Here is a 22636-nt window from a genome sequence, read left to right on the forward strand (position 1 = left end):
GGAACTAAGATCCCACAATACCATGGCATGCCAAAAACAAACAAACAAAAAACAAAACTGCATCAAATGAGGACATCGAACTAAGTGAACAAGCCAGACACATACTGTAAGGACAAATATTGTGTGATTCCAGTTATGTGAAGTACCTAGAGTAGTCAAATTCATGGAGGTAGAGAGTAGAATAGAGGGGTTGGGGGAGGAGGAATGGGGAGTTATAGTTTAATGGGTACAGAGTTTCACTTGGGGATGATGAAAAAGTTATGGAAATGGATCGTGGTGGTGGTTGAACAATATGAATGTACCTTATGCCACTGAACTGTACACTTAAAAATGGTTAAAATGGTAAAATTTATATTATTTATATTTTATTATAATAAAAAATGTAAAAGACCCGTTTCGAACTGTACACTTTTAAGTGGGTACATTTTTACATTTATGTCAATTATACCTCAATAAAGTTGAATTGTAAAAGGCGCCAAAGAGGAACGTACCTGTCTTACTCTTCCTGAACTATTGTAGATTTCTCTGTCCTGGGCGGTGGTTTGTAGAGGGAGCCCTGTAATCAGACGGACCACAGACCTTGGTTCAAATCCCTCTTTTGCCGCTTACGGATGTCCTAATTACACGAACAATGTCATGTAAATAGAACCTATCTCGAGTTAAGGATTGAAAGAAGCAGCACCTAAAGGGCTAACGATGATGAAAGCAAATGTTAGTTGTTATGAAAATTGCCTCTGTCTCCTCAGAGACTGAAAAGGGAAGGGTGCCCCAAGAAAGGTGGGGTACAGGTTGTCGGCCTCCGGAGTGACGCCTTCTCCCAGGTCCGGTGCGCGGGCTGTGGGGAGGCGGACGCTGGCCGCGAGGTGGCGCCCGGCTCGGGTTGGCTCCGCGCGGAGGCTGCGGCGCGAGGTGCACAGAAGCGCCCGGGCCCTGGACCAAGGGGGCGGGCAGAGGCGGAGACTCCGTCGAACACTGCTTCCCTGGATCACACCCTCCCTCAGGGTGCTTTCGGGCGGCCAGAGAAGCGGAGAGGGCTTTTCCCGGTGCTCCTCTCCCAGTCTGGGGTGCTGTCGGTCGGTCCCCGGGTTGTATCTTTAATAAGGTAACGGTTGTTGGGCCTCAGTGGGAAGGTGCCTGACGTAGACGATCTCACTGATTCCCCTCCACCACCCCACTTTGCAGATAAGAAAGCTGAGGCCGGAGAGGCGGAGTACCCCAAGGCCGCACAGCTGGTGAAGAGTCGAGGAGTTTCCCAGGCCCGGGGCCCCTGCTCTTCTCCCCTGCTCATCACCTCTCTGCGCCCGATCCAGGCTGTCGGGTCGGCCCCGCCGCTCGGCCTCAGTGGTCCCACCCCTACACAGCCTCCCTCCCGGGCATTCTGGATCTCCCCTCCCCCGGCTCCCGGTTTCCTTGTCAAAACTTCCTGCCTTGGCGAGGGCCTGAGTTCCCACCCCCTTCCTGCCCCCCGCCCCTCCGCGCCCCTCCCCGCCCAGCGATCCACAACTTTCGGCCTCCCCGCCGCTCTCGCAGTCAGCCTGGGGCTCCACGCAGGGACCCCCGTCCTGTCCTCCTCCAGGCCCACCCCGGCGGTCCCCACCCCAGGCGGACGGCGAGATAGGGTCCAGAGGCAGGTGAGTGAACCGCGCGCCCCTGGTCCCGCGACCACCCTGCACTGGGGGACCTCGGGGTGGGGGGGAAAAGAGAGACCGACAGAGAGACCTGAAGGGGATGGGGCAGTGGAGAGGGGCCAAAGGGGATTGGGGGTTTCCATCCATAACGAAACAGCATGTAAATGACATGCAAATGAAGCTGTTTCCTAGCCCCTTGTATGGGACTTTGTGTGTCCAGCGGCTGCCACCACCCCACTGGCCCCCTTTCAGGGCTGGAGAGAGAAGCCCTCTACTTGGCTGAAGGGATGTGTAGTGTTAAGAGCACCCGCACTGGAGTTAAGGCTGCCCAGGTTCGAATCTCGACTCTTCCTTCTCCTTACTATCTGTAGGATCTTGGTCAAGAGACTTCACCTCTGTGTCTCAGTCTCTCATTTCTAAAAGGGGAATAATAAGATATAGTGCCTCCCTTATTGGGTTGCTGTGAGGCTAAGATGAGCATAAACATGTCTCCTGCTTAGAACCGTGCCTGCTCAGTGTTTATTACAGTGTTGGCCCTCTTCCCACCAGGAGACACGTTTGAGGAGGATGGAGGGAAGGGGCCCAGGTTTATAGGTCCCTGGGGCTCATCGTTTTGCCGGTTTGAGGACTAAGAAGTTGGCCAAAGGTCTCAGGCATGTGGATCCCCAGAAAGCCCCATGGGCTGGTGTGTGTGAGGGGTAGTGAGGGTGGGGGGCCCCGGAGCCCAGGCCCCAGCAAGGCCATCCCTCACCCCCACCCCATCTCCAGCCTCCAGTAGTGAACTTTCAGCTGTCTTGCTCTGGACTTTTATGAGTGGCCTCTCCCGAGCTTGGGCTGTGACCCTAGTCCCCAGGGATGGGAACAGTTTGTGCTGGTCCGAGTTTCCCAGGCTCCCAGGCTCAGCCAGACCTCGGCTCCAGGCAGGATTGGGCAAGGGGTCAGCTCTCAACCCTGGCCTAAGCTGGGCCTGGGGGTCGGGGAGCTGTCTGAGTCCCGCCCCATCCCAATCCATGATACAGGCCCTCTGTGTGGGCACACAGGAGCCAGGGTGTGGGACAGCTCTCCTCTCTCCCGCTCTCTGTGCCCTGCTTCTGCCTCTTCCACTTCTGAGGTCTCCCAAAGTCTACCCGCTAAACTTGCCATTGCAGTTGGGGCTACCCTCCCTGCCACCTAGGAGCTGGGTTAGCCAGGCTCCCCTCTGTCTTCCTCTCTTCAACGGAAGGTGAAGCCGAGGGTTGGCATCTGTTTCTACACTACCCCCCACCTCCGCCTTCCATCCCCTATCAGACTTTCCCAGAAGAGGAAACTAGCTCTGCAGGCAGTCCCATCCACAGTTAGGAAACCTGGATAGAGATAGAAGTCGCTGGGCTGCTGTCTGCCTCCCCCCACCAACACATTCTGCTGGAGAGGGGACCTGGGCCAGGCAGGGCCTCCACCACAGTGCTCAGAGCTTCTCCTTTGAGTAGTCTTGGAAACCTTGAAAGAGAGCCCTCCCGGGATGCAAGAGGGGCCCTAGGGCCCATCCTAGCTCTGGGGAGGGTGTCCGAACCAGTCCTGGGGGAGGTACCATAGAGGCTTCTCTGTGGGGGAGAAGCCAGCAGGAGAAGCAAGAGAAGACAGGGGAGGAGAGAGGGAAAGACAAAGACAGAGATATTGAGAGACAGACAGATACCAACAGACAAGGAAAACACAGGCAGAGGCATAGAGACTTCTGGATACAACAAGGCCCAGAGGGAAGCGAGAGGCATATTTGGAAAAACAAGAGCAGAGACTGAGAGAAAGAACAAGAAGGTGGTAGAGGAGGTAAAACAGGAGGAAGTCCGAAGACCAAAGAGAAATCACAGGGGTAGAAGGACTAAAAGGGGCAGCACAAGCCTTTGGAGCTTGATGGACCTGGTCCAAATCCCCACCCTGCCTTTGGTTGGCTGTGTGACCTTGGGCAAATTACTTAACCTCTTTGGGATTTTCTTTTTCTCTTCCTTCCTTCTTCCTTCCTTCCTTTCTTTTCTTTCTTTCTTTTTCTTTCTTCCTCCCTCCCTCCCTCCCTCTCTCTCTCCCTTTCTTTCTTGCTTGCTTGCTTTCTTGCTTTCTTTCTTTCTTTCTGCATGGCTTGTGGAATCTTAGTTCCCCTACCAGGGATTGAACCTGGGCCCTCGCAGTAAAAGCGCTGAGTCCTAACCACTGGACCGCTGGGGAACTCCCTGGGATTTCTTCATCTACGTAACAGGTGGCATAATAGCACCTACTTTCTAGGACTGCTGAGAGGATGAAAAGAAAGGATCCAGCTCACAATATACATTTAACAAGGGGTGGGAATTGGTGTTAGAGCACCCACACATGGCCAGATGGAGGTCTCCAGAAACAGCACCGGGTGGGTGCTGGGCCATGGAGCCTCGTGAGTCCCCTTTCCTGCCTGTGCCTCCTACCCCACCCCACATAGTGGCATCTGAGGCCTACTCCGTCTGTGTAGGAGGTGGTGTGTGGATGGGCAGTGAGGGGCGTAGTCCCTGGGCCAGAGGTTCGGGATTAGGGCTCAGGCCCTGCGTGCGGGCACACTCCCTCCTCTCCAGGTGACTCAGTGCCCTGCACTCCCATGCACTCAGCCCAGAGGAACTTGGAGGCCAGCCCTGAGGAATTCCTGCCCGAGGTCAGGAGAGCAGGTCTGGAGACGCCTTTTACTTTGTAATGTTGGGAAGTTCTTTCTGAACTCCACCTTCCATCGAATTACCAGTGTTGTGTCTTGAGGGCCCTAGAAGGAAGGTCGTGCTGTCTGGTGAGCCGGGGACAAGCCACAGCCTCCAAACATCTCTCCCTGTCCCGCTTCCCACAAAGTAAGGCTGGGCTTACTCAAGTCAGAAAGGATTTAGAGTTTATCAGTCCATCCACTCCACACGATGTTTAATTACTGCCCACTGGGTGCCAGGCACCCTAGATGCGTGTGTGTAGGTGCTGGCCAGTGCTGGGGACACAGTGGTCGGGTAGGCAGAGAAGTGCCCTGACCCCATGGTGCTCCATTCCAGTGGGGAAGACAGACCTTAATAAAAATATAATGACCACGGGATGGGAACCTTGAGGGAACACCTGGGGGGCAAGCAGCCCACTAATAGAGCCTGGGACAAGAATGGAAGTGGAGGCTGTCCCAGCCTGGTAGGGAAACCAGACTCACAAGCTGGCAGTCACAAGATGGGGTACATTACCTCATCCATCCATCAGACTTGAGGTGTTCCGGGGCCTGTGAACTCCTGGCTTGACCTGGGTTAGTCCCACCTGCCCCCAGAGGAGGGACACTGGTGCCTTCGGCTAGAGTTTGGGGAAGTGTTGGGTCTCGGGGGAATGGTCTATGTCCAGTATGGAGCCGGCCCCAGGGAAGAACTGGGGTCCTTTGGGCCACAGGGGTCCGTGGTGAGTGTGCTAAGAGCCTGGAGGAAGGTCCAAGGAAAGGGAGGAACAGGTGAGGTGCGGAGCCACTGAGGGGCTTCCTGGAGGAGACTGGCCTAGAAGGATGGGTAGGACCTGGGCATTCCAGGGGTGGCCTGGGCAGAGGTGGCCGTGCGGTGAGAGGCATGTCCAGTGTGATGGGAGCAGAGGCTGGCCACCTGGGCCCTGGGCGCCCTTTCCTGCAGTGTGGGGAGCCACAGAGGCATTAGAGGGAGGCAGTGGCCAGAGCAGAGCTGCGCTTTCCGACAGTATCTGGGGGTGGCAATCAGCAGGGGGAGCTGCTCCCTGGCCTGTGTCACCCCAGGGGTTACCTCCCACCCCCCACTGCTTTGTTCTTTGAAGCAGGTTCTAATCCTGCTGTTGCCTCTGCCGACCAGTTGGCCCTTGGGCAAGTCCTTTTACCTGAGACCCTCCATGGTCTCTCCTGTGAAATGGAGAGGGGTAACAATCACTCCACCTGTGGGTGGTGGTGAGGGTCCGGACTGGCTCTAGCTTCCGGTAGGCACGTGCTGAATGTTTGGTGAATCAGAATCCCTGCAGTTTCTCTATTTCCTGATGAGTAAACAGGTCGGGCTGAGGACCCTCTAGCTTCTGTTTCCTGAGCCACAGAGAACACAAGGCCGGCCCCTCACCCCTGCTCCCTCCCCGCCCAGCCTCTGGAGCACATGCAGGCTTCCTGTCCCTCCATCCGGCAGACATGCCTGGCGTGCCGAAGGCCTGGCTTGGCTGGATGTAGGAGGGGCTCTCTGTGTGTGCGTGTACAAGCGTGTACACGGGTGTTCTGAGTGGCACGTGGAGCAGAGAAGTCTAGGCTGCTGGCGGAGCTGGGTTAGAGGGCATCTCTGTATGGGGAGGGAAGGGAGTCTTTGGACTCAGGATCACACTGCTGAGTGGGAAGGACTAAGTGATCCTGTCTCCATGGCAAAGAGAGGTTAGGAAAGGGCACAGAGAACAGACACAGACACAGGGGAGATCCTGAAAGACAAGAGAGCTACAGGGCGAGGCAACCTTGGCACCAAGCTAAGACACAGGGCTCGACTGGTGGATCGTGGCTGGAGTTCAGCCTACACTCCATACCTGAAGGTGGATTCCCTAGTGCAGTGAACGTACTGCACAACTGTACGTGGTAGCCTTGATATAGAAAAGGAAGGAGAGAGGCAGAAGAGACCAAGAAACTGATGGAGGAAGAAAAAAAGACAGAAAGCAGAGAGTTTCTGATGAAGAGCAAGACAAAAGGCAAAAAGAAAGAGGCAGAGAGCCTAGAACTTGGAGGATTCTGTTTTTGCATCAACACATGTCCACTGAGCAGCCTCTGGTCTGAGGCTCAGTTCCAGGATGGTCATTGGAACCAACATTTCCAACCCCCATTGAACCCTGGGAGATATGGGGTGTTATTCTCCCATTTTACAGATGAGGAAATGGAGGTTCACAGGGCTCAAGTGACATGCTTGAGGTCGTACAGCTTTTAAGTACTAGAAACTTTGGCCTCCAAGATGGGAAGGCGGGGAGAGAGAGAGAGACAGAGAGGAGGCACCAGTGGAAACAAGCAAGAAGCTGGAGTTGGTGCTCAGGCTGAGGGCTGGGGGGAAGTAGAATCCAGGCGTCCTGCCTCATCAACCGCCTTTGGCTTGAAGACGTACCTGGCGGGCAGCCCATCGTTCTGGGGGATCAGGTTCTCTGGGGAGCCTAGTCCCCTCCCCTCCCCACTTCCTTTCTCTCTGTCAGCATCTAAGGCCCTATTCCCATTCCCGGATCATCCTGGGGGTTCTTCAGGAAAAAAAAAAGAAAGAAACAGCTTTTCCTGGAATTAATACTCAAAGAGTATGACAGTGCCAAGGGGAGTGGAGAAGGGGTGTGATAGGTGCAGGAGGACTGGGGCTGAGGTTGCCATCATGGAGACTGCAATTGTTCATTGAGCTTCTTATGTAGCTCTCTAAACGCTTATCTGTATCAACTCATTTATTACTCTGCAGAACAATCCTACAAAGGGAAGTACCATTATCGTCTCCGTTTTAGAGATGAGGGAACTGAGAGATGGGATTCGAACACAGTTTTGAATGGGGGGGTGGGAGGGGATGCAGAGCTCAGAGGGTATCCTTTGCTGTACCACCTCCCAGAGAAGAGCAGCTAGAAGGGAGCTGGTGGGGAAGTGCCTCTTGCTGTCTCACTTCCATCAGCCCCACTCTTGCTCTCTGCCTTCTACAGACATGGATCATCTCCTGTCCACTAGGAACCCTACTCCCCTCCCAGAGGCCCCAGACTCATTCCCCTCCTCCTAGCAGGGTTAGGATTGGAGTACAGTGAGGGTAGAGGGACTCCCCACCAGAGGAATCAGGCTGAACAGGAGAAGAGCAGGGGAGGCGAGCTGGGTTGGGCCCTGTGTGGGCTTGGAGGCCAAGAGGGCAGGGATACTGGGGGCTTTCGAAGGCGGGACTGGGGACTGCGGCGGGGGGGAGGGGTCCTGGCCAGGCGCCCAGCTGCTTTGCATCTCGAGGTGGAGGAGAGAGAAGTGTCAGCTCATTCTTGACTGTAAACACATCCCGGTTCCCACGCCTCTGATCGCGTTCTTGCGGCAGCCCCCAGCCTGGTCCCCTTCTCCTGTCCAGCTCCCTGCCAGGCTCCCCCTGGCCATAACCAAGGCTGTTAAAAAGAGATGTAAAGCCCCTGGGATTCCCGCCTGGGCTCGGGAGAGCCTGGAACCGCAGGGATGGATCTGCCAGTCTGGGTTTGGATCCCAGCTCTGATATTACTGGCTGTGTGGCCCTGGGCAGGGAACTTACCCTCTCCTTGCCTGTTTCCTCATCAGTAAAATGAATAATAATACCTACCACAGTGGGTTGACATAAGCTTTACACGAAATGATCTGTATAAATTGCTCAGCACTCTGCCCGTGCCAACACAGTAAACAACATATGGGGTCACATTAGTTTTCCATTTGTGAGGGAAGGTGTGTGGGTCCCTCAATCCACAGGTGCCATGGAGGAAGGGGGCTGAGTAGGGGAAAGGCAGGGGGCATCTGTATGGGAAGAGGGAGAAGGGAACCTACAGTGGGGGCCCCTGGGGTCAGATGGGGAGCCAGTAGTTGTCTGATTTAAACCCCTTGAAGGGGCACGTGTAATCACATAGCCCCAGTTCTGCTGGGACTGGAGGGGCTGGGGAAGGGTGGGCCAGGGTTTCAGGTTCCCTAGCCCCTCAGGGGCAAAGGCTCAGATGGGAAGAAGCCTAGGGAGCCAGGCTGGAGCTCTGGGCTCCTGATCTGGCCTGTGTTCTCTCCTCAGGGTCTGGGGCTGGTGAGGTCAAACCCTGCCCCTCCCTGCCAGGATCCCCATCTCATCTCTCCCCTCCCTGCGGACCACCCACTGATCCGCATCCACTGAAGCCCCATCCTGGCTTCCAGCCCCTTCCACTGACCAGCTGAGATCTTCTCTGCTCTCCAGTCCTACCCTGAGGCCCTTGGGAAAACAGAATCTCCCCACCCCTCTAGTTATTAGAATCAACCCCCTGGGATTAGGGTCAGGCCCCCCGCATGCTCCCCTGCCCATCTCGAGGCCCCTCTCAGAGTCCCCCGGGTGAATCATTTCCTCCAGAAGTTGGTTAAGAGGAGGTGGCTGGTGGGAGGGGGCTGCTGTAGATGAGAGGAAGGACAGCCCCTCCCCTTTGCGCCTCATCAGGGCCTTCCTGCTGCAGGTCTTGTCCATGTCACCGCAGCGTCGAGCTCCGGGGACAGATCCAGGCCCAGGTAAGCATGGGGGTCCCTGCGTGGCTGGAGATGAGGCTCGCCCAGGGACAAGGGTGATGACCCTGTATCCAGACAGATTGAGCTCCAATTGGAGGACAGGACCCCCATGCCAGGGGCACAGTGGGGGCTACAGGAAGAGGGGAGTGTGGACCAAACTGGGGGATGAAGAGGGGGAGATGCGTGGGGGGCTCAGGGTCCTGTCCATGGGCTTGCTGCCATGCACACTCGAAGGAGAAGTGGGGAGAAGGTCAGCTGGGATCAGACAGGGTGGGCCTGGGAAGGTGACCGGAGCAGGGTTGGGGTGAAGGGCAGAGCCTGGGGATGTTGGGAGAGGGAGCCAGCTGTTGGGGAGGGAGATGGCGGTTGTGTGGGTGGAAGGGCCAAACTATGGGGGTCGTTGGAAGGGCACTCCTGACTGTGGCCTGGCTCCCTGAGGCCAGGCTGCGTCCCTCCCCACCGACTCCCCACCCTCCCTCACATCCTACCTTCCAAGTTCAGGGTGGTGGGAGGATAGAGCCACCCCGTGCTCCGCCCATGATCATGCTGCCTGCTGCCCTCCCCACATACACACATTCTAGCCAGGTTCTGTTTCCTGTTTTCAGGCTCCGTATCATGAGCACCGGGATCCCCCAGGACACTCTCTGGGCTCCTCAGGCCCTGGGGCCCAAGGGCCCTGTCGCCCTGCCCCTGGCTCACCTGAGTTTCTCAGGCCCCAGGATGCCATAGAGGCCTGGTGAGTTACCTGGGGACTGAGGATGGATGGGAGGGACACAAAAAAGACTACAGGTGGAGATCTGCCCTGGGGGAGCTGTGATGGGGCCACTAACCAGAGTCATGGGCAGGCCTTGCTGCTCTGCAAGACAGGAGGGGGGTGGTGGGTAGAAATTTGTGGTGGGTGGGAGGGAGCCTGGGGAGGAGAGGTGGGCCAGCCCAGCCGCTGAGAGGGTGGGGAGCAGGCTGGAGGGTTTCCTGGTGGGGCAGAACGCAGCAGTGGGGCGCAGTTAGGTTAGGGACCATCCCTCTGAGTGCTGCCCTGATGGGAGCTGAGAGCGGCCCTTGGGGACCCTGGGAGTGTGTGGGTGGAGGGCCTGGGGTGGGTCCCGGAGGCAGGCATTCCAGAGATACTCAGCGGGGTAAGGGGCCAGCTACCACGACCTTTCTCTCTTCTCGGGGAAAATTATAAGCAGATGTGGGCGCCTCAGGAAGGCGTAGAGGAGGGAGCCCGGGCAAGTTAACAGAGAATCTGAGACTGGCGGGGCGGGGACGGCGGGTGCTCAAGGGCCTCTGCTGCTCCTGAGCTCAGGAGCAGAACAGACTCCTCTGAGGTCCTGACCTGCTTCCCACCCACTGGGCGAGGCCAGGGGTGGAGGAGAGGGGGAGCAGCCCATTTCCAGATGGCTGGTGGGTGGTCACAGGGAGGTGGCGGCTTCTCCTTAAGTCTGAGGCCAGGCTGGGGACTCCCTGGGTGATAGCGCCTAGAGCTGGGTGCAGAGGTATGCTGGCAAGGCTTTAGCAAGCGGCTTCGGTGGGGGGATGGGTGGGTGGGGGTGGCCCTGATCTGTGGTGTTTGCTGATTTCCATGGTGCCGATTTCCACCCCCGTGCTTGGTTTCAAGCTACTACTGTGACAGCACTGAACAAGGAGTTGGGAAGAGAACTCATGATTGGCTCTCAGAAGTCAGTATGGGCCGTGCCAGCGCACCAGTGGTGGGGAGGGGCCTCCTTCAAGGTCACCTGGACCTAGCCCTACTCCCACCCCATAAAGCAGGAAGCCCCTAACAGCATCAGGGTGGTTTTGGCCTCTGCCTGCCTACATCCAGTGATGGGGAGCTCACCACCCGAGGTCGCTGATTCCATCACAGAACTGCTTTGACCATTGGAAAGTTCTTCCTCTAACTGAGCCCAAGTTGGCTTCCCTTATAACTTCCCTTCGTTGGCTCCAATTTCACACCTTGGTATAATATCAAAGTGCCCTGGGTAGGGGCTGTGCTGGGGATTGGGAATTCAGGCACAGGTCCCTGCCTCTAGAGGTCATGGTCAGGGAACAGGCACTAGAACAGTGGCGTGTGGGTGAATGGTGCTGGGGGTCCCGGAAGGGATGGGTGGGGGCAGTCCGCCAGTGTGGATTGGGAAGCAGGGCAGGGAAAGAGGGGTGACACTGGGCTAGACCTTGAAAGGTGAGTGCTTAAAGTGAAGAATCGGGGGGAGGACGTCCAGACAGAGGAAACCGTGTGAGAAAGTCTCAGAGGCATGGCAGTGCTCCACCTGGTCAGGAATAAGACCTGGAGCCTGGGAAGCATGGGCCAGAGGACCAGAGCCTCATCTCTTCTGCCACCCCTGCTTGGTCTCTGCAGAGACTTGGTCCTCCAGGTTTGTGGCTGCAGTGCCCCTCACCTGCTCCACACCTGGCCCTGTCACAGGCCTCAGCAATGTCACCACCTCTGCGGGCCCTCTTTTTCCTGGCCCTGGGCCTGGGGCTGGCTGGAACCCTCAACCCCAAGGACCCCAACACCTGCAGCTTCTGGGAAAGGTGAGAGAGGGCCCCTGCTGTGCCTTGAGGGCTGGAAGCCCCCAGCTCCCCATTCTCCCCACTGGGGCGCCTCTTTCCAGTTCCCTCCCTCGCCTCCTTCCCTTTCTCCAGCCCTCACCTCCCTCCTATTTCTGCTTCTACTGTCTCTGCTCCCCTAGATGGGATGCCTCTGATTCCAGCCCCATCTTGATCTTGTCTCAGTCTCCATCTCAGCTGTGACCCTGTCCTTTCTTTGTCCCCATCCCTTGGTCCCTGTGCGAGGCTAGCTGCAGGACAGAGCACAGGGTAGGAGCCATTCACTATGGGACAAGCAGAGGGGCTGGCCCAGGGAGAGCCCAGGGGACAGGGCTGGGCAACAAGGCCCAGGGCAAGATTTGGCCAGAAGTGCTTCAACCCATCTCCATCAGCTGGGCCCAGAAGTCAGTTCTAGCTCAATTTCCCCATATAGGGAGAAGGAGGTGGCGGGGAATGGAAGGCTGGAATGGAATATTCCCAGGAATATTCCAACTCTGGGAGGATCCCTCCAGATTGAAGCGGGACAGATGGGGGGTCCATCCTAGGCTCGAGGGAGCAAGCCTGAATATTCCCCACTGTGGCCAAGCCCTCGCACCCCCGCTCTGCTCTGCCAGCTCAGGCCTCTCCCTGCCCTGGGCCCCGACTCCGTTCCCTGTCTTGCAGCTTCACCACCACAACCAAGGAGTCGCGCTCCCGCCCCTTCAGCCTGCTCCCCTCGGAGCCCTGTGACCGGCCCTGGGAGAGCCCGAACACCTGCCCCCAGCCCACGTGAGTGCCCGTCCCCTTCCATCGGCAGATGGGCGCCAGAGGAGCTGCCTCGGCCCCGGCCTTGCCGCTCTGCACCCCCATTCTTTTCTCAGAACCTTTAGAGTTCAGAGGAAGCGTCTGGCCTCAGGGCACTCAAGGCATGTTGTGTGTGGGGTATGTGTGTTTGGGGTGTGCGGATGTGGTGTATTGTGTGCATGTGTATGGCTGGATGGGAGGCAAGGAGGGAATGTTCTATGCTACCCCAGCTCAGAGTGCTGGGCAGTGGCCCAGGCCTCCCCCAGTGCCGCACTATAGAAGGCTGGAAGCCGGGGCCTCGGCAGGGAGGACTGAGGGCCACCTCTGGGTCTCCCCCAGGGTTGTCTACAGGACCGTGTACCGCCAGGTGGTGAAGACAGAGCACCGAATACGCCTGCAGTGCTGTCGGGGCTTCTATGAGAGCAGCGGAGCCTGTGTCCGTGAGTCCTGGGTGGGGCGGTGGAATGAGTGGAGCCTGGGTCACCTAGTCCTTCCCTGCCCTCACCAGGGTGGGGCTACTCCTCTGCCCTCCGCTGGCCCTGTTGTCTCTAGGGACAAAGCTGCCACTTTATACCTCTGTCTCTAGCTGTCCCTACGTCTCTCCCACTCTCTCTCTCCATGTCCCTCAGCAGTCTCTGGCTCTGCATCTGTCTCTGGGCTGCCTGTATCTCTCTGTCACCGTGTCTCAGGACTCCGTGTCTGGCTCTCTCTCTGACTCTTCCTGTCCCTGTTTCTCTGTTGCTATCTGTCTCGACCTGTTGCCATCCAGTCTCTCCTGTCCCCTGCCCCCAGCACCCTGAAACCCCCAGAGCAGAGCCCGCTCTGTCTCTCCCCTTCTCTCAGCCTTGGACCATCACCAGCCCCTACAGAGACCCCTGCCCAGCCTGAGCCCCTAGCCCAGCCCCTACCCTCTCTCTGGACAGCATCCATGTCTAGTCCCTACGTGAGGAACCCTGCCTGCCCATTTCCCAACAAGGTGCTTCCAGAATTTCACAGAAAGGAGCTCGGGAGTCCAGAATCCTGAGGTCTTGACAAGCTCTGACCTGAGTTGCTTTACTCTCAAGTCTTTTTGCATCTTAGAGGCAGAACTGCTGCTTGGCGAACTCCAGGTCCCTGGTGTGGGAGGAAGCTGGGGTTAGGCTTCAGAGAATAAAAGGTGGGTACGGCAGGGGTGGAAGCATCTTCTCACACACACCCCACCCCATCTCTGCCCCAGCGCTTTGTGCTCAGGAGTGTGTTCATGGCCGCTGCATGGCACCCAATCAGTGCCAATGTGTGCAAGACTGGCGGGGCGACGACTGCTCCAGTGGTAAGTGGCTGGTGACGGCAGGGCATGACCCCTTGTGCCTCCAGGGATGCAGAACCCTTGGGCACACCCTCCCTACCAGGACACAGGTGCTTAGGCCCCCAGAGCGATCACCCAGCAGAGTCCCACTGCAGCCAGCAGCCTTTTCTGGAGGTGTGGTATAGGGGGAGGGGCCAAAGCCGGACATGGGGGCATGTGTGGGGGCCAGGACACAGAGACGGGGACTAACTGGAGGCTGGGGAGGGGCAAGACCCCTGGTGACCCCATTCTGCCCTCCCGTCCCACAGCTTGTGCCCCGGGAGTTTGGGGGCCACAGTGTGACAAGCCCTGCAACTGCGGCAACAGCAGCTCCTGTGACCCCAAGAGTGGGGCATGTTCCTGTCCCTCTGGGCTGCAGCCTCCACACTGCTTTCGGCCCTGCTCCCCTGGCCGCTATGGCCCTGCCTGCCAGTTCAGCTGCCAGTGCCATGGGGCACCCTGTGACCCCCAGACCGGAGCCTGCCTCTGCCCCCCAGAGAGAACTGGGCCCAGGTGTGTAACAGCAGGAACACACACTAACGGGATTGCAGCCACAGGATGCACGGGCATACGTGGGGACACAAGGGGACTCAGCATCCCAAACGTGGGGATGGAGTCAAGAGGCCCAGATCCTGGTCCCAGCTTTGCTGCTCGCTGGTTGAGCAACCTTGAGCAAATCACTGACTCTTCACGTGTTTGTTTCCGGCCTGTAAAATGGGAGCAGTATTGTCCACCTAGAAGGGTTGCTGTGAAGATAACATGAACTAGCGTGTGAGCGAAAGCACGTCCCAAATTGGGGCTGAGATAGGGACGCAGAGAACCCTACTGCAAGGCAGGGTGCAGGGAGAGCTGGGGAGTCACAGGAGGGAGAATGTGCATCTAGCTGGAGATCAAAGATCCAGCTTCATGGAGGAGCTCTGGCGTTGAGCCCTCAGGACAGAAAACCATGGCAGGCAGACGTGTTGCCCCCAGAGGGACGAGCATGAGCAAAGGTAGAGGTGGAGCAGGGGGTGCGTGGAGAGCAGACACGCCACCCATGGCTCTTCGCTCTACCCCTCCTGATGCGGCTGGGTGTCCCTGCCATTTCCAGTCCTGGAAACGTTTGTTTTTTGATCCCTGCAGTACCCAAGAGGGAAGGGATGGGGGTGAGATTCGAAGGGTGGGTGTGACTCACTGAGCCCTGGAGTCGGGCCTTCCTCCTGGGGAGGGCCTGTTTGTGGTTGACCAGCCCTTGGGGGCAAAGGGGGAAGCAGGTACTGCTTGTTTCCATACTGACCTCACCCCCTCTGCCCAACAGCTGTGAGGTGTCCTGTTCACAGGACGGTGTTGGCTTCTCCTGCCCCAGCACCCCTCCTTGCCAAAACGGGGGTGTCTTCCAGGCCTCTCGGGGCTCCTGCAGCTGCCCACCTGGATGGATGGTATGAAGGGTGGGACCTGTGGGTATGAATTCTGTGGGCGGTTCTCTATAGGGCTCCCAGGAGGATGTGTGTGAGGGGGGTAGGCTGTGTGGGCCCTGGAGAGGTTTGAGGGTTTGGGGTGTAGGGGTATTGACGGGTCCTGTGGCCATGGGGAGGGGGCTGGGCTCCTGGGGCTCTGTCGACCTCTCAACCCCACAGGGCACCATCTGTTCCCTGCCCTGCCCCGAGGGCTCCTATGGACCCAACTGCTCCCAGGAATGTCGCTGTCACAACGGAGGCCTCTGCGACCGGTTCACCGGGCAGTGTCGCTGCGCTCCGGGATACACAGGGGACCGGTGAGTGGTGTTGGCCTGGGGTGGGAGTGGCCTGGGGTGGGCCGGGGGCGGCGGCGGGCGGCGTGGCCAGGCTCACTCCCGAGAGGCGCCCAGGTGCCGTGAGGAGTGCCCCGTGGGCCGCTTCGGGCAGGACTGTGCTGAGACTTGCGACTGCGCCACGGGCGCCCGCTGCTTCCCGGCCAACGGCGCGTGTCTGTGCGAACACGGCTTCACTGGGGACCGCTGCGCCGAACGTCTCTGCCCCGACGGCCTCTATGGCCTCAGCTGCCAGATGCCCTGCACCTGCGACCCGGAACACAGTCTCAAGTAGGCCGCGGGCACTGTGGTCAAGGGGTCTGGAGGCCAGTGGGAGAGGCCTTCGGTGCTGAAGCCACCGGAGTCACAAAAAGGACCTAGGGCGGGGCAGATCTCACAGAAGGGAAAGGGAGGGGCCTCGGGGACGGGGAGAGACCTCTCTCGGAACAGCACCGAGCCTCCCCGATGTCCCCCTCAATTCGGCGATGCTCGGCTCCCACCACGCGGAGGGGGCGGGGAAGTCGACCTGCGGACCCGGGCTCAGACCGCGCCGCGCCCCCGCCTCCGCCCGCAGCTGCCACCCGATGAGCGGGGAGTGCTCTTGCCTGCCGGGCTGGGCGGGCCTCCACTGCAACGAGAGCTGCCCGCAGGACACGCACGGGCCCGGCTGCCAGGAGCACTGCCTCTGCCTTCACGGCGGCGTCTGCCAGCCCGACAGCGGCCTCTGCCGGTGCGCGCCCGGCTACACGGTGAGGCGCGCCCCGCCGCGAGGGAGGTGCCGGAGAGGCCCAGGAGCCCGCCCGCTCCTCTCACTGGTGCTCCCGCCTGCTCTCAGGGCCCGCACTGCGCTAGCCTCTGTCCCCCTGACACCTATGGAGTCAACTGCTCCGCACGCTGCTCCTGCGAAAATGCCATCGCCTGCTCGCCCATCGACGGCGCCTGCGTCTGCAAGGAAGGTAACGGGTTGGGGTCTCCCGGAAGGGGATTTGGGGGCGGGGCCATGCGAAGAAGGGAGAGTCCAAGGGTAGGGGCAGGCCAAGGGTAGGGGAGAGGCTGCAGGGTAAGGGCGGAGGCACTGGTCAGCAGCTGGACTGCTGGGAAAGTAGCCAGGCTACTTCCTTCCTGGAATATTCGCTTTGCTTTTTTTCAACCACAAAAATCCCAATTGTCCTTAAAGGCCCAGGCTAGAGGTACCTCTCTGCAGAACATTCCTCATCCTCAGACATACAGAATCACAGAATGGCAGCTCCAGCAAGGGCCTCGGAGATCTACCAGGGGTGGCACGTTGGCAACCTTTAGACTAGATTCGGACACAGATACGTTTTGTTTGACTAGCTCTCTATCACATTTAACAAAAGTCCAGTCTCCAGTCCCCACTCCTCCCTATTGTCTTACACATGATCTGGAGAACTCATTTAGTTACCTGTTGGGGCCTCTGTAAGCATTTGGGTTTGCTGCCACCCCCCTTCATTTTGCAGAAGAGGCAACCAAGACCCTGAAGGTGGTGGTGCATCCCCAGCGGTCTTTCAGCCTTCTGTCCAACATCCAACAGTTTCTATGCTTGTCTCCTATGCGGCCATGGGCATCCCCCCCCCCCACAGCCCCAGCTCATAGTGCAGAGCCTGGCAGAGCCAATGCCCAGTGTGTGCTTGCTCAGGAGGGGAGCCAGGTCCCCATGCCTACTTGCAAGTCCCCTCTTCCAGGTTGGCAGCATGGTAACTGCTCCATGCCCTGCCCGCCTGGAACCTGGGGCTTCGGTTGCAATGCCAGCTGCCAGTGTGCCCACGAGGCAGCCTGCAGCCCCCAAACTGGAGCCTGTACCTGTACCCCTGGGTGGCACGGGACCCACTGCCAGCTCCCCTGCCTGGTAAGTGCACAACAGTCTGCCTGCCGGGGGGAGGAAAGGGCACAGCACCCCCCAGCTGACTGGCCTATCCTGCCCTCCACTCCCTCTCCAAGAAAGGGATGTTTGGTGAAGGCTGTGCCAGTCGCTGTGACTGTGACCATTCTGATGGCTGCGACCCCGTTCACGGACACTGCCAGTGCCAGGCTGGCTGGACAGGTGAGCGTTCTAGGTGTCCAGGCCCCAGGCTTACTGTGGAGTTGGGGGACGTATCCCACAGGACATGTGTTCAGAAGAAACCCTACAGAAGGGGGGCCACAGGCCAGGCTCATCCTACCCCTCTCACAGGTACCCGCTGCCACCTGCCCTGCCCTGAGGGCTTCTGGGGAGCCAACTGTAGCAACACCTGCACCTGCAAGAACGGAGGCACCTGCATCCCTGAGAATGGCAATTGTGTGTGTGCACCTGGATTCCGAGGCCCCTCCTGCCAGAGATGTGAGGCTCCCTCCCCTCCCCCTGCCTGCCAGCAGTAATGTGCAGTGCAGTGTCAGATGCCTGAAGCTCCCACTCTACCCCTCTTGGTCTCTTGTGCTGACTCCAATCTTTGGGCCGGTTGCTGCAGTGGGAAGGAGGGAGGGAGAGAGTGGGGTCACGGGCTGACTGAGGGTTGGCCCCTGCCCCTGGTCACCACGAGCCCCTTTCCCCCAGCCTGTCAGCCCGGCCGCTACGGCAAACGCTGTGTGCCCTGCAAGTGTGCTAACCACTCCTCCTGCCACCCTTCGAATGGGACCTGCTACTGCATGGCTGGCTGGACAGGCCCTGACTGCTCCCAACGTATGTGGTGGCTCATGTGTCTGAGCATGTGTGCCTGCTGAGGGGGTGGGCTGAGGACCAGAGGCTTCCGTTCCCCTGCTCCTGGGTATAAAAGCCTCTGAACCCACCTTGATTCAGCCATTTATATAAACACTATAAACAAATATTTATTGGGCATCACCTACATGCTGGGTATCGTTCTAGGTGCTTAGGATGCAGCAATGAACAGACCAGGGAAGAAAATTCCCTGCCCTTCTGCATGGAAGGCCTGAGAAAAGCAGTGTTTGTACGGGGGCGGGGAAAATCATAAGCTCAGTTTTGGACATGTTCTTTTTTTCTTTTGGATTGCCAATTTATTTATTTATACATGGCCTCTTTCCCACATAAATATAAGAAGGACATCATGGAAAAGATTAGTCCAGAAAACCGAGTCAAACAAATTTTGAAAAGGGGAAATGAGAAGCAGTTACTATGAAAAAGATGGGCAGGGTAGAGGGAAGTAATCTTGGACAAGAGTTTTTCCATAGAATTCAGTAACTACTATTAGATTTTTTGCTAGTGTCAGATACACAAAAATTATACCTTGAATAGTGTAGACACTTATTTCTCTCTTATGTTAAAAAAAAAAGTCTAGAGCTAAGCAATATAGGATAGTTTGGAAGCCTTTGGTTGTCTGGCCCTGGTCACGTTATTCTGAAAGTCTATCAGGTAGGCAAGTGCAGAAGTTAAGCAGGCAGCTGGGCACGTGGGTCTGGAGTTCAGGCAAGACACAGGGCTGAGGATAAGCATTTGTGAGTCATCAGTGTGTAGATACGGTTCAAAGCCTTGGTGCCCCTGGGGAGACCAAAGCTGAGCTGAAGAGTTCAGCGATGCTGGGGACTGAGAATTCACTCAGGAGGGGCTGGTCCTGCCCCCCAGACAGGCTCCAACTTTGTCTCCTGCAGCGTGCCCTCTAGGACACTGGGGGGCCAACTGTGCCCAGCTCTGCCAGTGTCGCCATGGTGGGACCTGCCACCCCCAGCATGGGAGTTGTTTCTGCCCCCCAGGCCGGACCGGACATCTCTGCTTGGAAGGTACCAGCAGAAGGGGAACTCCATGCCCCTGCCTCCAAGTCAGCCCTAGCCTGAGGAGGGGACTGCTGTTCCCTGGCCCCTCTGATCCCCGCCTGCCTCCTCGGCTCTCTAAACAGGCTGCTCTCCAGGGGTGTTCGGTGCCAATTGTTCCCAACCATGCCAGTGTGGTCCCGGAGAGAGGTGCCATCCAGAGACTGGGGCCTGTGTGTGTCCCCCAGGGCACAGTGGTGCCCCCTGCAGGATTGGTGAGTTCTCATCTAGCCCCCTCCCTACCCCCACCCCGCCCCGCACTGTCCCCAGGGAACCAGGACACAGGTACATGCCCAGGTCTCTGCTAGGTGGTACCCTTGTATCACCCTGCCCCCCTACTGGGGGCTCTCTCATGCATGCATCCCAAGCTCACCAGTAGGGCCAAGACACTGTCCTGAGTGACCACCCCATCCCCCACAGGAAGCCAGGAGCCGTTCACCATGATGCCTACCTCTCCAGTGGCCTATCACTCACTCGGGGCAGTGATTGGCATTGCAGTGCTGGGATCCCTGGTGGTGGCCCTGGTGGCGCTGTTCATTGGCTACCGCCATTGGCAAAAAGGCAAAGAACACCAGCACCTGGCAGTGGCCTACAGCAGCGGGCGACTGGACGGCTCTGAGTACGTCATGCCAGGTGAGCTGGCCTGGGGGCAGGGACACACATGAGTGGCTGGCTCTTAGGTACAGGGCAGATGGGGTGCGGGGCTCCTGCATCCCTCCCTGGACCTTGTAGATGGGAAGCGGGGAGTTGGAGAGAGTGAAAGAGGTCAGAGCGGCTGATTATGGATCTCCTGGAACAGAATGAATGTCTTGGGCCCAGGCTTGTCTCTGACCGGGCAGGTCACCCTGCAACTGTGTCTGTTTGTGCAGATGTCCCTCCGAGCTACAGTCACTACTACTCCAACCCCAGCTACCACACCCTGTCACAGTGCTCACCTAACCCCCCGCCCCCTAACAAGGTCAGTGTTGGGGGCGGGGATGCACTGTGGATGCCCTGTGGGCACAGCCCGGTTCTCGGGAAAGCTCCAGCCCTGCACGTGGCTCTCCCTGTCCCACCCCTCCCCTGCCAGGTTCCAGGCAGTCAGCTCTTTGCCAGCCTCCAGGCCCCTGAGCGGCCAGGTGGAGCCCACGGGCATGATAACAACCACGCCACACTGCCTGCTGACTGGAAGCGGCGCCGGGACCCCCCTCCAGGGCCTCTGGACAGGGGTAGGAGCCTGGGGGCCAAGGCCTCTGGTGAGGGTGGATGTGCACAGCCCAGCGTCCTGCTCCATCTGAGTGTGTGTGTTTGTGGAAGGGGATTCTGGGCCCCAGTTCTAGAGGAGGTGGGACCTTGGGCAGGGGACCAGGGGCCTGATTGCAGGTTGCTTTCTCTTCCTCAGGTAACAGCCGCCTGGACCGAAGCTACAGCTGTAGCTACAGCAACAGGAATGGCCCAGGCCCCTTCTACGGTAAAGGTGAGGGCAGGGCAGGGCGGGGCGGGGGAGCGAGGGAGGGAGCTGCGCTGGGGTTTAGGGGCCAGTGCCTCCACCGAGCCTGACTTCTTTCCCCTATCTTTAGGGCCCATCTCTGAAGAGGGGCTGGGGGCCAGCGTGGCTTCCCTGAGCAGTGAGAACCCCTACGCCACCATCCGGGACCTGCCCAGCCTGCTAGGGAGCCCCCGAGAGAGCAGCTACATGGAAATGAAAGGCCCTCCCTCAGGGTCCCCCCCCAGGCAGCCGCCTCAGCTCCGGGACAGCCAGAGGCGGCGACACCCCCAGCCAGAGAGAGACAGTGGCACCTATGAGCAGCCCAGCCCCCTGACCCATGGTGAGCCTTCCTTCTCCACTGGGGCAGAGAGAACAGGGACAAGGGAGGTGGGAAACGAGAAGGGACAGAGGGCGAGGATGCGCAGTGGGTGTGAAGTGGCAGCAAGAGCAAGGCCTTTGGGGTCAGACTTGGGCTCAAACCAGGCATGATGTTTGGGAAGTCACACTGCCTCTTAGAGCCTGTAGGTGGCGGTACCTCCCTCACAGGGCTGAGGATTTGAAATGGTGGTTTTACAGCACCTGAGTTGTAGACTTGATATCCAGAAAAGCTGGGAACAAGGCAGGTGACAGAGCATCTTCCTATCCTGTGAGGTGGGCAGGTCGAGATGGCCTCCCCCACTGGCAGCTGAGGAGCTGCACAAACTGGCCTATAGCCAGGCACTACGCATCCGTCTTCCGGCAGAAGAGGCTGGAGAGGGGAGGAGAGTGGTGGGAAGGGGGAGGAGCCACCTGCTTCTCATCTTCATCCCTCTCTGTCTCCAGACCGAGACTCTGTGGGTTCCCAGCTCCCTCTGCCTCCAGGCCTGCCTCCTGGCCACTATGACTCACCCAAGAACAGCCACATCCCTGGACACTATGACTTGCCTCCAGTACGGCATCCCCCGTCACCCCCACTTCGGCGCCAGGACCGTTGAGGAGCCAAGATGGTGTGCAGAGGTCAGCACACCGGTTCTTTGCTGCTCAAGGCTGAGGACAGAGCCCGCTGTACCCTGCCAGGAGCAGGGAGAGGGCTGGCCGGCCATGAACACGAACATGTTTAATAGAGGAAGTGAATGCAGAGGAGATGGGAGCCTGGCTCCCAGGTTCTACCATGGGAAACACTGGTCAGCAGGAAACCTGTGTTCCTTTTCCCCAACCCATTGCTCCCCAAGGCCCCCAGGGCCCTGTATACATAAACTGGTGGGTTGAATGTTGCTGGATAACTCTGATTTCAGATTGCTGTAAGAAGTGTATATTGGGTAACTTTTCTGTGCACTCCCGGGCTAGGCTCTGTGTGTGCGTGCACGCGTGTTTTCAGAGGGTTACCAGGCACTGATCCTGTCCTGGGGCACTCACTATATAGTGGAGAGGCAGCCCAAACCCAGTTAACTCTAGAAATAGCGTTACTGGCCTCCCTGCATTCATTTGGTACTTCCGCCAACCAACTGCTTCAAAATACAAGCTGGTTAGGTCACCCCTGCCTGAAAGTCTCCGTGGGTGCCCCATGGCCCTTGGGCTACAGTCAAAATTGTCCAAAGCCTTAAAGGCTTTGCTGGCCTGGCCTGCCTGTCTCTTCAGCCTCACTCTCAACTGTGTTCCCTGTCACTCTGCTCCAGTCACACTGGCCTCTACGTCCTCCTGTCATCTACATGTCTTCCTACTACAGGGACTTGGCACATCTGGAATGCTCTCCCTCCCCCACTCACCTGTTAACTCCTGCTTGTCCTTCACACCCCGCGTTCTCTTTCACAGCACTGATTACTGATGTGTTCATGCACCTTACCTGCAGAAGGCCTACAGGGTGCCAGGCACCTCTGTAATGTGTTGCTTTTTAGTGTGATTATTTGATTAATCTCTGCCTCCCCCACCAGACTCTTAAGTTCCCTGAAAGCAGGAATCCTGTGTTTATGTTCAACACTGGCTCCCCTTGGCACATGGTAGGCACTCAATAAATGTTCCCCCAAAGGCTGAGTGGCTGAGTGAGTTAAAAGTACCAGTGGTAAGTGCTGGCAAGTGCTAAGATAGCTGGGCAAACTGGTGCTCTGAGAGCTGAAAGACTGCATAGGTCAGAGTCTTCCCCAAAGGGTAGCGTTTCTACAGGGGAACAGCACAAAAGCTCAATGGTGGGAAGGTCTGGGAGTGGCGG

General features: G+C 58.1%; 1 protein-coding gene across 6 annotated transcripts; it reads left to right on the forward strand.

Moving 5' to 3' along the window:
- The first annotated feature begins 1494 nt into the window (after positions 1–1494).
- On the forward strand, positions 1495–22446 carry PEAR1 (platelet endothelial aggregation receptor 1). 6 transcript variants are annotated; one of them, XM_082614193.1, is made up of 25 exons: positions 1495–1631; positions 8754–8805; positions 9408–9538; positions 11159–11334; positions 12013–12117; positions 12472–12572; positions 13349–13441; positions 13726–13969; positions 14754–14874; positions 15073–15209; positions 15303–15515; positions 15799–15973; positions 16060–16180; positions 16928–17091; positions 17184–17286; positions 17416–17562; positions 17776–17901; positions 18825–18953; positions 19070–19198; positions 19404–19616; positions 19853–19941; positions 20053–20191; positions 20365–20439; positions 20543–20791; positions 21274–22446. In XM_082614193.1, the coding sequence occupies exons 4-25, from the start codon at positions 11234–11236 to the stop codon at positions 21423–21425; spliced, it is 3126 nt and encodes a 1041-aa protein (XP_082470319.1). In that variant the 5' UTR covers positions 1495–1631; positions 8754–8805; positions 9408–9538; positions 11159–11233; the 3' UTR covers positions 21426–22446. The 6 variants fall into 6 exon arrangements, with proteins under 6 accessions (XP_082470319.1, XP_082470321.1, XP_082470322.1 ...); XM_082614195.1 differs by having other exon boundaries at positions 20365–20433; XM_082614196.1 differs by having other exon boundaries at positions 15103–15209.
- Positions 22447–22636: the final 190 nt, after the last annotated feature.

The sequence above is a fragment of the Mesoplodon mirus genome (genome assembly GCF_964341445.2).
Source record: "Mesoplodon mirus genome assembly, chromosome: 3".
Lineage (NCBI taxonomy): Eukaryota > Metazoa > Chordata > Mammalia > Artiodactyla > Ziphiidae > Mesoplodon > Mesoplodon mirus.